Source organism: Amphiura filiformis, chromosome 3 (genome assembly GCF_039555335.1).
Source record: "Amphiura filiformis chromosome 3, Afil_fr2py, whole genome shotgun sequence".
Taxonomy (NCBI): domain Eukaryota; kingdom Metazoa; phylum Echinodermata; class Ophiuroidea; order Amphilepidida; family Amphiuridae; genus Amphiura; species Amphiura filiformis.
In genome coordinates this window covers 76,080,781-76,094,355 of record NC_092630.1, presented here as the reverse complement: position 1 = coordinate 76,094,355, position 13,575 = coordinate 76,080,781, and the positions used below count along the sequence as shown (strand labels likewise).

General features: G+C 35.7%; 1 protein-coding gene across 1 annotated transcript in view; it reads right to left on the bottom strand.

Annotated features, from left to right (window-relative positions):
- Nucleotides 1-13,325, bottom strand: part of LOC140149314 (laminin subunit beta-1-like) — a 92,657-nt gene extending 79,332 nt beyond the window's left edge. The window contains 3 exon segments of the mRNA XM_072171580.1: nt 8,029-8,083; nt 8,477-8,526; nt 13,142-13,325. Coding sequence (XP_072027681.1) covers nt 8,029-8,074 — 46 coding nt within the window. The 5' untranslated portion in view covers nt 8,075-8,083; nt 8,477-8,526; nt 13,142-13,325.
- Between the last annotated feature and the right edge of the window lie 250 nt (nt 13,326-13,575).

The window sequence follows — 13,575 nt, the reverse complement described above, 5'->3', positions numbered from 1 at the left end:
TCCTCCCAGCCACATACACTTTAAGAATATATCATTAGATTTATATAATTTACTTCGAGGACTGTTATATATCAAAAATTTGAAAAATATCAAATTTTTATAATTTGTCATATAATTTGTATTATATTGTGATTTTTAAAAATGAAAATTATTTGATATCAGAAAGACATTCTTCGTATTCAGAATGCAATTCGATAGGTCTGAGTTGCTTTCATGTCCCACAAAAAATACTGTCTAAACGCATAATAAACGCTCATTTTGGATCCCTTAATGTTCATGGTAATTTTATTTTGCATACTTATTACTGTTGCCCTGAGTGAAACTTGATCAAAGTGTTTCTAATATGTTCTAATGTATTATATAGTGAAGCCGCCCCCTAATTTACATATTTGCATAATTAATGAGCTAATTTGCATAAATGAGAAAAATACAAAATTAGTCACAAAATTGATCAACACAAATGATAAAATTTTACAATATTTTTGCCAGCTGAAGCAATCTGTTAGAAATATTTTAATATTTAATACATATTTTAACGCAAACATTACGTAGCCAGGGGCCGTCAGGATGAGGCTGGATCACCTTATCTTTAAAATGTGTGGAAATATGCACCTTATCACATTTGACTATTTACTTGTGAGTTGAACTAATTTGTTTAATTGTAATCACTTTATTTGACTTCATACAGAATTTACACCTCCAAAAAGATAAGTCACTGATACATCATGGACTGTAGCCTGTCATGACATTTTTAATAAATGTGCATGTTTTCAGTTTTAGCTTTTTAAGCTACAATTCAAAGAACACATTGTGTCTCCATGAACATTCCTTCAGGGGACATACAAATAAGAGAGAAGAATTCTAATAAGATTTGATCAGAATTAAAATTTCATGTTGTCAAATCAATAATTTATATTGTAGGCCCCTAGTTTCCAATGGCATCAAAAACAAATTATGTTCTAGTGACCACCCCTATTTTTGGTAAATGGTTGAGTCTTATTAATGCAAAGGGATTCCCTGTAGCCACAAGAGCCACAACTTTTGAGTCACATAATGTACATTGAATAAACCACCAATAAAATATTATTTATTCAATTTCTTACTGGTCCTGGTGAGTAAACACTACCTCCATTTGCTATGCATAAATACAGGCTTGAATGGCTTGAAGGACTGACACAGTGACACCACCCTTAACATTTTGCAAGGGAAGAAGGTAGCCATTGAATGGTATGGTGAGATTTCATTTAGTTTTCACTTTAGTTTTCACCTTCCACAGTTACTTATGATACATGTAGATCCTGGTTGGATCTAAAACATTTACTTATTTTTACATGTTCCTAACAACTTACAAGAGATGCACCACATACAAGGAAAAATGCTCCAAAATTCCTTGTGTAGCCCTCCAAAATGTTAATTTGTACCCCTCCTGATAGGAGAATCTTATAACTAACTTAAAGCCATATTGTAACATTTCCATAAAAGATGTATTAGTACATGTATTTCTTTTCCATAAAATGTTAGCTGTCAGATATGCCTCCTTTTAATTTTGAGCCGAACAACTGAGGTAAATCAAAGAAAATGGGAATTTACTACCAGCGCCAATGCCTGTCACTCCGTCTGTTGTGCTACGGCACGATCCTTTGATGTGTCCCGCACAACATGTATGTACTGTGACTCTGTGTTATGAATATCGTGTATGCTTTCCAATAATGTTTCCATTGTAATAATCTCAGATTTTGACAAAACTACTGTCAGCGTATGTTAGTTTAATGAAGTACATTACAATCATTTAAAAAACAGAATTTTGGAAAATACTGGGGCATCCTCCTGAGCAAATGTTACAATATGGCTTTAAGCAAGATCTGGGCAGAAATTTCTTAGTTTATCAGCTAACATATTGTTGTGTAGAGGCCTACATTGTATATTCACATAGCATTCGTATTTCATATTTTGCAGAAACTTTTTATAAACAATAATCTCAAATATAATCTTTATAAAATTTATTTACATACGCCTCGCAACAAATTCAGTGAATTAGAAACTAGGCAAAGTGGGAAACTTACAGACCTGTATCTCCAAGATGACCTGACACTACACAGTAGGCCCCATACAACTAAATTAACACTGACATAGGGTTCATAAGTTATCATATGACTACTGGATGAATACTATTGGATTCACTTTGTTGTGTTTTGTCATTATAAATAGACCATATATGTTTCCATTCACAAATAAGTTTCAGTAATTGAAGTTGGTGGTTCACTCTCCCTAAAACAATATATATACGGTATCTAAACTTTTGGGCTTTTGTGTTTGGGCTTGGCGCTGAACATATTATAAAATAATCCATAGATCATAGAAATGAATGGTGAAGGGGAGTGTCTACAGATTATTGAATTCATCTGGAGTAGCCTTTAATAAAGGCTTCCATGTATTAAACAAATGGGAATAATTTTTAAGTGCAACAGGTTTGATATATTTCTTACTTCTAAAACTTACCCACCACTGAACCACTGTGTTTTAAGGAACTGGCTCAGATTGATTGAATTCAAAGGGATTATATCTATTCAATGGGCCATTCTATATTTTGCTACATGTACATATATACATTGTACAAGGTAGCTTGGGCATTAGGTCCAGTCTAGCATGAGCACTGACACTATATTTAGGCCAGCCCTGCCTCCAGAATGTTGTAGAAAATGGCAAGGGAAGACCAGATGATCCCCTTCTAGCCGACAGATAGTCATGACCTTGCCAACCTCATCCCTGCTTGATTCTCCATGACGTAGGTATTAACTACAACCAGGGAGTTGTCTGTCCAGCATTGCATTCCATGGGCCGCTCAGAGCATTCTTGGGTTACCCAGCTCTGGGTCAAGTTTATCTTACAAGTATGAACAAGAGATAAATCTTGTGAAGTACAACGGTTCACATTTCAACGTATGTGATGGTAGATTTGGCTACAGTCAGTTTTGACTTGACTTGCTTGACTGGCAACAAGGGTGGGTGCACATGTATGACAGCATGCTAAAACACATGCCACAAGAGAATAGTAACAAGTAGGATAAATAAACTCACTGCTGTAGATATAGTAACTCAATATGTAAACAACAAAAATACAATCAATTTCCTCAAATAGATGATCCAAACTGGTGTTGCACCTTTAGGGCTTCAGATGCACTGTTGCATAATGTCGGACCATAATGTAGCACTCCAGCAGCACACCTCCTGCACTCAGTGTCCAAGGGTGTCTTTGAAAAAGGACTAAAATCCAAACAAAATCCAAGTTATAATATGAAAAGTTCTCAAACAAATGCAATTAGAACTAATGTTAACATACGGTTTACCTCAATGACAGTTTTGTGCTGTCTAATCTTGCCTTTCAAGAAAATTTCACTAATTTTGTTCATAAAATGTCCACACAGGGTACATGTACCTGGGTACATTAAAATTTGTTATTCATTTTTATGCTCCACTAGTAAACCAGAATTAGCTGCCTGAGTAAACCCATGCATAGCAGAATGTTACAGCAACATCCTCAAATTACAGATAGAGTGACATGATCAAATTTCCAATCCCAATCATGCAATCTGTGACAAGGGCAAGACATTTACACATTAAAACTTTTTGAAATAAGAGGAATTCTTTAGTTCAAGCTGAAGAACCAAATGAGATTATCTTGGGAGATAGCATTTGGCCTGACCTATGACCCCGATGACTAACAGGATTTCTGTACTATGGGTGGGCAATCAGACGAGTTAAATGCACTAGAAGATGCGAAGTGTAAAATGCCTCACTTGATTATCTCTAGAGGACAATATGTTAGCACACACTGGCCACATTCTTATTTGTCATATCTGTCAGGAATGTGACAAATTGAGGTGTTACTATCTTGAACTTGAACAACCAGACTTGTGTGTTATGGATCAAGTTTACAAGGAATTTGTTTGTGTGCTATGAATGATGTCTGTAGATTGGAGCAAATGTTAACTACTAACTTTTTGCTAATTGCAGACAGCAAATGATTTATTACCTTGGATACTTGCTTTCTTGATACGATCAACAAAATAGGCCTACATTATACTTTAGCATTGTCCATAATAAAACAAACACACACAACTTTGAAAGTATCTTCTTCCTACTCCTTTGTCTTAAATGTTCCATAAATTCAGCTCCATAAATGCACAACTGGCACCCAAAATTCACACCAAACTCATGACTAATTGTCTTTATCTGATAACTAACACCACAGACAAGCATTTACATTTTCGAAACTAATTGGGTCTTGTCCTAGACATATTCTCGCAGGCTATTTTTGTTGTTTATTACCAATCAGGGTAAGTGTGTATTACCGGTATCTAACGCTACCACCTGCATTCCATATGGCGTGTGATAGAATCCATAACAAACTAAACCGGACTTTAATGTCTAAAATCCACATAAATGTGAGACCTTCATAAACATAGTACCTAAGGCCAAATAGGTCTATTTGTATTCTATTTGTAAACACCTTAGGACGGTTTTAATATCAACATTCTTAATGCTAAAATAGATCAAATTTTAGCTGCAAATACGAAAATATTACTTCAGTACCTAGATGTAGATACCAAATTCAGCACACCTATGTACAGAATAGGATTGAGTTTCAAATACCAACATCTCAGATGCTTTAGCAGTACTGAGTTCCTAATTAAAATCTGTAGATCGTTATCACTAGCACAGATCAAATGCCTCAAAATATGATTAAAATTGATTTTAGAAGTTTGGAAAGAACAAATGAATATAGTAAAATGAATTTAGTAAGAGGTTTTGATTTTATACCCTTAACCCGATTTATAGACTTTTTCTGGCAACCTTTTGGTAATGTTTTCAAGAAAATGAATTTAGTAAGCCAATTTTGATTTTACTTTTGATACTCTCAGTTTTATGAGCTAAAATGGTCTAGTTTCAATGGTAAAGTTCATTTACCATCATTCAACAAGCCTATAGCTCATAATATGACTGCAAGTTGGTGTGCTAGTTAAATCAACATATTGGAACTGGAAGAGGTGTAAGAGCTGACAGATGAACATGTTTCATAAATGACACAATATGAAACCAAAGAAACTCAATGTATTCATTGGTATTGAGTATCTTTGATGAAACATACAGTTGGACTGTTGGCCACACCCCTTTTTTCATTTGGAAGATTTGTTCCTTATATCCTGATTTGTAAAGATGCCAATTTGTTTTGAGACATTCTGTTGATGTTTTGGAACCAGTCATAAATTATTTTTGGCAGCTAAGTCATTAGAACATGTATACATACACATCTCTAATTGGCAAAGTAGACATTCCCCACAGGCGAAACAGGCTTTCCCAATTCTGTGGTAACCCTGTCAGTGACTAACCACCTGGACTAACCTAGTATGTTTATCAAGCTTAAATGGGAACATGTTCAACCAAACTGGTGAGTCATCTACACACAGAAATAAACTCCTGGTGAATATATTAAACAAAAACACCTACATTGTAGGCCCCCTATTTGGTAGGGTATGAAAATAACGCAATGTGAAATTATGTTTTATAAAATATGCCAATATGAGCAAGGCATCTACTGTAGACGCTACATCTCACAGACAGAACTTGGAAGATCAGTTTGAAGCATTGATACCAGTTTATATTAAATTATTCTGTTCAATAAATAAGCAGATTCCAAAGCAACTCTGGCACTGACCTACATGAATATTTATAATGAATTTGTCATAACACTACTCTCAGCCCTTCCATGCTGCTGAATTATCTTGAACTACTCCTAGAATTACCCCAGGCTCTTGACCTACTAATAACTATCTACATGATCTGCAGATTATGTTATAGGCACGAACATCAACACAACCTTAAGATTTGTTTTATGAAGAGTCAATAATTTGAACTAGTAACTTTTTTTTTATTTGCCATAATCATACAGGCATGATCAGGGACTCAATTTTGTCACTTTGTTTAAAACCAATTATGAATTTTTGCAAACCTCATCTGGTGAAAGAAGAGGGAATCATTTCATTAAACTTCTGTTTGCAGAAATGCATGATTTTTAGAGAAAATGTTTGTTTCTTGCAAACCCATTTGAGGAGAACCATCACAAAAATTGATTCTCTGATTCTTGCCAAATTTGAAACCTTGATGACCTCTAGTACATCAACAAAAATACCTCAAGACCCGGATAATCTTCATGTAGACTAGGTTTGAATAGCAGAACAGTTTTACCCTAGGGACGCACTCATTAGATATTATCGGGGGCTAGGGAGTTTGGGTCAGGCAGAAATTTTTTTTTTTTGGCACTTGGCAAGCAATGTAAATTTTTTTTTTTTCGCTGGCTTTGGAGGCAAAATTTTTTTACTGCCGCCAGTAGCGGTTGTATTTTTCAATATTAATGTATACCTTTATACAGAGCTGGGTAGGGGAAAAATTTTTTTTTTTTCATTGAAGCAAAATTTTTTTTTTTTACTCATCAGTGAGGCAAAATTTATTTTTTTTACTCATCAGTGAGGCAAAACTTTTTTTCAAAAAACTCCCTAGCCCCCGATAATATCTAATGGTGCGCCCCTACTATGACCTAACCATTATGATGCTGGGTGTCTGTGGATGCCAATTGAACAGCTAAGGGGTGTCTTGACCCAATTATTGAATCATGTAGCTAGTAATACATGTAGGTTAATGTTGTGTAGTACCATCCCTGGCTGGGAGGAGTAGTGTGTTCTAATGTCTTTAACATTTTTAAATGTTAAAAGTCTTGTTTAGAAATAGAATGCTGATAATGAAGATACTACAAACAATGAAAGCGGTTCAAAATCAAAATCAATCAAAATGTTGTAGTTCATTTATCGATGTACATAGTACATGTACATGTGTGTGATTGCAAAAAGGTTACCAAAACATCTGAAGTATACTTCTTTAAACTAAGAGTTTCACTCACTTTTTTATAGTTTTAGTGCCACAGTTCTAAAGATCCTTTTCATTTTAACACAACTTTGAGTACATCTGAAAGTTAACTTCCTGATGTGTTATGTAAGAAAATATTTTGCTTTAATTATCATACTGGATGCTGAAAAGAATCCACTAGCCTGATCACAAGTGACCAGCTTTAATAATGTTGTATATCTCGAGAGAGAGATGGATCACAGACTGTGGATGGATCCAATAGTTAAAGGCCTTAAAATATTCCTTGACAAGGGATGAGTGAACCCTCAGTGGCCCAGCACTTTAGGTCACAAGTCACAACTCTAGAGAAACCATGACTAACACATTGGTATGCTGCTATGCCATTACATTAAGAGCAAAATCAAAACAAGAATACATTACTTGGTGATCTTTGGGTTTTAGGTAACCCAGTAACTTTGGTTTGTTTGACTGTATTTATGCTTTCACCTTGTTTGCCCTCAGGTACCCAAGATTCTATCTCTCTGCCAGTGTAATATGCATGAAGCTTGAGAACAATCAAAGGATTATAATCTAATATTTTGTGCAATGTAGTGAAACAATGTAAAGTAAAAATTATTTGATCAATTTATGGAAACGGAAGCTTGCAACCTTGCACCTGAACTATTACAACCTGTCTTGAGGCAGTAATAAATACTTTGGTCACAATTTGGGATTGAGGGTAGGTGCCCCTTTTATCAAGCCATAAACTAGTCAAAGTAATAACAAATTACATACATTGCACTAAAATAATCCAACTTCTACTTTTTCTCAGGATGTGTTGTTATTGTGCCAGTGTCATATACTTATTTGCCTTTACAGTTACTGTATTACATTTTGTCTGTCTAGTAAATGCACATTTACCCATCTTTTACATTGATTGATCCTGCTACTTTGAAGTTAACCCATAGTATGGGCCACTCCATGTCCATTTTAAGACTCTAAATCACACAATTGTATATTCTTCGACCTCCACCTTCAGTCCTATCACACTCACCTATATGATCTGAATTTGATCAACAGTCTTCTTACAAAACCATATTTGCACAACTTTGTGCCTTAGTTTACTTACCTTGGCAGGCAAACAATACTGCGCACACACTCGTCCAATATCCCATATTGAAATCCTGTGAATGAAATCAAAATTATTCTAATAATATCCAAAAGTTTCTAAGGGAAGAATGGTGGACAGTGGTATGTGCAAGTTATATATCATGGCAAGGCCTGATATTACCTACAGTTAAATTTCAAGCTAAGTTTCCAAACAAAGTGATCTCTCTCTCCCTCTAGGAACTGCAATCTTGTCAAATTTTATGAATGACTCTACTCTAGCATACACAGATTTCCAGGTGTCTTCTGAGGCAACTCAACAACTTCTAGTACACTTCCTTTTGAGGGTTTATTATGATTTCTTGCAAGCTGTTTTGCTGCCAAACAAAAAGTGTTCCTCCCAAATTGCAATTTTATAGATCATAATAGATGATGTTAGAGTCCACAACAATTCAGATAAATTTCCTAACCTTTTCTTAGTACTGGCGAAAGTCGGGAAGGTAGGCTCGCCTGGAGGTGTCTGCAGAAGGAAAGAAAAGAGAAAAAAGCAATGAGAAATCTATTGATCAAATATGTGAATTGTACTGGAAACTTGACCTCAATATGGGGGCAATTCATTTCATATTGGGATTCAATGGAATCAAAAAGTGAGCCCACACAAAATTAAAATATTGGGTGAACAAAGATATTCAAGTATATTATTAAGTAACTGCTACCAGCAACACAACAAACAACTTAGAAGAGACAATTCCTTGGCAACAATATATACTGTCTGGCTATGTGCGGTTTGATAATTAACTTTGAGGATCAGATTCCATTGTTGCTTTTATTATCATGCCATGCTAAACTATCTTTTACACCCACACTGCAACCTCAATGTTGTGTTCTGCAGTTCGCTTGCACTTGCTATAGTTAGTTACTATAATAAGAATAAAATTGATTTTATTTGGCTGAAGCATGACCAAGGTGCAGGAAGCCTGCAGTGCTACCATTGGATCAATGAATCTTTTTATCAGTACTAAATTGTTGATTGATTTCAGTGTCCAACAATTGCACTTATCTTGAATTGACATTCTTTATGGCATCAGTGACCAATGCATAGTTTAGCCCAAACCTAAAATAATTGGCCGTGATCATGTCAGTATAAAGTGAATATTTTGTTTTGGGACTAAATTATTCAGAATAAACATACATGTACCAGTCCATGTACTACCGGTACTACAATCAAACATAGTGCTGGTTATCAACTTCATTGTTCAGCTACATTCATTCCAATAAGCACCCATGCCCCAATAAGCGCCCACCTGGGGTATTTTCAATTTGCTAAAGGGTGCCATTAATGTTGAAGTGACAGATAGACGTCGATACAGTGAAATAGCTGGGATTAGAAGTCCTTTGTAAACTTGCATTACATTTTCTGCATCAAAAAAGCTACTAGAACGTCTCAGGACCCTTTTATAAAAATGTACATAAATTTGTTTCTAATAAATGCCTGTTAGGAAAAAATTAGGCAAACCATGTAAAAAATAAGCACCCACCAAGAATGACTTTGTTAAGCACCCTGGGCGCTTATTGGAATGAATACGGTAGCTTTGTTGTAACCATCTACAGATTTCCGACAAGAATCACCAACATGAAACATTTAATTACCTGTTCAAATTGACTGCCTCACCAGTAATTATTCATTTATTGACCTAGAGCCAATGACTAAAATAATTGAGTGCAATCATATAATTCTACATTCCATGAATAGATGCACTGAACATAGATGCATGAATTTATAAAACCCCTGCAGAAGTTATGATTACTTGACTTCCAATTACTTCCTCAACTTCCGATGTTGAATTCTCTATGTGGGATGCGCGGTATAGGAAACTATATCTATGAGCTTTGTAAGTAAACCTAGGAAGGAAAAGAGCTAGCACCGCAGACACATTAACTCTTCATACAATAACAGACACCCGCAGTTTTCTTAATGTCATAGCTTGGCTAGGTGACAAACTGTCATGAACCTGAATGAATTGTCAAACAGGTCAGGCATTGCTGTGAATTCAAGAATCAATACAAACTTTGTGCTTGGAGTCATCTGTGCTTGCTTGATTTAAGGACAATTATTTTCTTCAAAACTAAATGCAACCTTGAATTTTAACTTTTGGTACAAGATACAAATTTATATACATGTAATAATTTCAAGTTCAATACCATTTTTAAAGTTCAATACAATGAGTCCACATGTTGACCCCATGATGTTGACTTGCATAGTTTGAGGATCAGTAGTGACTTTAGTTTAGTATGTTTTGATTGACTGATTTCTGCATACCCAGGTAAAGCATCCCTACAGTAACCTGATGCAAGGGGCTATAGGCCTATACTAGTCTTGGACAATCATGGGCAAAAGAAGCTTTTCACTAGCATACAAAGCCCTGAGCAGTTACTTAGTTTCAGATTCAACACTATGGAAAAACCACTATGCACTGATGTCATCATTACCAGAATTGCCTAGACTTGATAATCATAATGCAAGCATTGCAGTAATGCAGTTCATGTATATCAAACAGAATCAAGAAGATGAAATAAAATAAGATTTAGTGACATTTCATACTTGACTTCCAATTTTAAGTTAACTGTAACACCCAACCCTGCTTTTTGTTGGAAGTTAAAAAGAAACAAAAAAGGAGAGAAGATGAACAAAAAAGTCACTTGGCACCTATGCACCCCCAGCATGCCAAGCACACGATCACCGACTGCTACTTAGCCACACAGGTTACGCTGGCCTGGGCAGCCATTCTGTGAGCATTGATATAGCACTTAGGGTGATTGCGTCATCGCAGACCCTGGGATTCACACACAGTGGTTTTCATCATGGTATTTATGGGTGTTAGGGTTAACATGAATAAAAAAATAATAACTCATGAAATGTACTGGCAAAGCCTCAATAAACATTTTTGTATTGAAATATTACACTGAAACCCTGCTGACCCTGGCAGAAAACCCAAAATCCTGTAGTAATTTAGCAATACAACCACATCAAAGTGCAAATTGTGATGCCATTGTCCTGCCGTTTTAATGAACTTCTACTAATTTGGTTTTAAGTCAGGATTTTAAATTTAAATCTGAAGCACCACTTCTGTTCTCGAATGTGCATGCATAAACATGTGGCCGTATGTTTGGTGTGTGCTGTTGTACAGATTTCATGCTGTTCCCTAAGGCTACTAGATTTAATTATAACCCTTACAGAATGGGCGATTCCAATTCATTAATAATTATTTATAAAAAAAAAAGCAAGCTGAGAGTACTGTGACTGGTCATGTTTCCCCAGGGCAATACCCTACATTGTCAAGGCCTATACCATGTAAATGCAGGATTTGTAATCAGCAGGAGAAAAGTGCAGGGCCACCATTTTCCCTGGAAGGAACCACTCAAGGACTACACTTTATGGTATTCACATTACACAAATTTGGTTTTAACACAATTGTTATAAAACTCATTTGTCAATGCTTTAGGCACTCACTGAATAATTAATGATGTCCAGTGCTACCATTCCAATATCTGTGATAGTATTGCACAAGTTGTGTACCAATACATAATTTGCAGATTTCTAGAGATGCATAAAGTCTTCTTAATGTATCAATAATTCACTAACTAGTATACGACAAGATCCTTTCGCAATCTGCAAATTTGCACATTACATTTACAGCATAAATACATCATTGGCTAATGTTCATCACATTCTGAACACTGAACATCAGTACATCACATGACCCAGATCAGATGTGACCTACAATTAAGTTCTTTGACTGGCAATATCAGGGAGAGTGGACGGGCAGTGTGAAAGAATCTTGCCGATTATCATTATTAGCAAGGCATTAAAATCGTGATTAATCAATCATTTTCATGCGAATGCATAAAATTCAGTCTACATGTAAGCGAGAAACAAAAAAAAAATTAATTCTGAGTTCTTAAAAAGTTGAATGCCTCATGGCTGGCCCACAACTTAGTTTTGGCAATCCTTTTATTACACACCAGAATAAATAAATGGAAATTTGGATGATCACGACGGGCAAAGTGGCCAAAAAAGTTGCTGAAATGACACATCGATGAATTGTTAGCAAACTTTGCTTTGAAGATAAGTCATCAAAATAAATTGTGGTAAACAAAGAATTGTTTAATATGCTTGAAAATTGGCAACGATTGAGTTACTGAAGTACGATAGTTATAGTTTCACACTCTATTTTCTATCCACATCGTGTCATTGTGGATAGTATTAGTACGGTAGGTCTATAGGCCTACAACTAGATTTCTCGATCAATACAAAAATAGGCAGTCTTTACTGAAAAGATACAGTTGACTCATTAAAATACCTTTCATCTAGATTTCAACATTAACAGAATAAATAAAACTAAATAACATCCGTTGCCAAAAATGTCAACGTGACCGACAGACCAAAAAAAACCCCGATAGGAACGTACTCTAGCATCGAACACATCGTGTGCAAATTCAAAGCTATAGAGTTCTTCTCGAGTAAAATTTAACAAGCGGATTCTAACACTAACACTTAAAAGGGCATTTTGTGATCCACAGCCTCACCCCCCCCCACTTTTTACAGAAAAAGTTGAGATTTTTATACCACACTGGAAACCTCTGGCTACATAAATACACCGGTACCAAAAAAAAAAAATTCTTTGTTTGGCAAAAATATTGTGTAATTTGAACGAAATTACAACAGTGGCCTATGGAGCAGTGCAATATACATAACTGAAACTCGCAAGTTACGCAAAATCGGAATCAACCGAAATTTTGGGAATAATAAAAATAAGCTTTTTTCGTGGACATCTACTAAAAATGTCATAAAAAGAGGATGAATCACGAAATCCTCAAGTTGAATATTTCAGAAAATGTATACATTTGTACCTGGGACTTCTGTTTAAATTAAAGTTGCTTCAAATCTTCCGAATGTCTAACATAGTAACATTCAACCACCCCACACTCACAGCTTCATTTTGTACAGGCCACCGCTCTGCAATAGCTGATGATGTGCCCGGCATTTGGGCACTCACGTATTTGGCTTGCATAGCAATGTACAGATGAGATACTTGTGCAAGGTGCATTCGGAACTTTCATAATATTCTACTTACCAAATGCGAAGCGCATTAATCCTTAGCAACACCCAGGACGAATCAAGATATTCCTTATTTACGATGCCTTCCTCGCAATATCAGGGAAAATTCCCCGAACATGCAAAATTTAGGCAAAAATTCGCCACAAAATTCACCAGTACCGCATCGGCTATGGCCACCGGAAACATTCACACAATTGGACAATTCCAAACTTTTGTAGGGGTGTGATTGCCTTGATTGAAAGTATTTCGGAGGGGTGAGATCTTTCTTCATAAAATAAAAACCTCAGCGCATGATGGCAGTACCCCCTGTTTTAAGGTAGATAGCACTCATAGCAGGTAGTTTAGATAGTTTTATGTCAATCTAAACAACCGCTACCGAGGTATGAGAGATCCCAACAAAGTACATGAAGAAAAATACAATAGCCTACAATAAAAAGAGCTCTTTGTCAT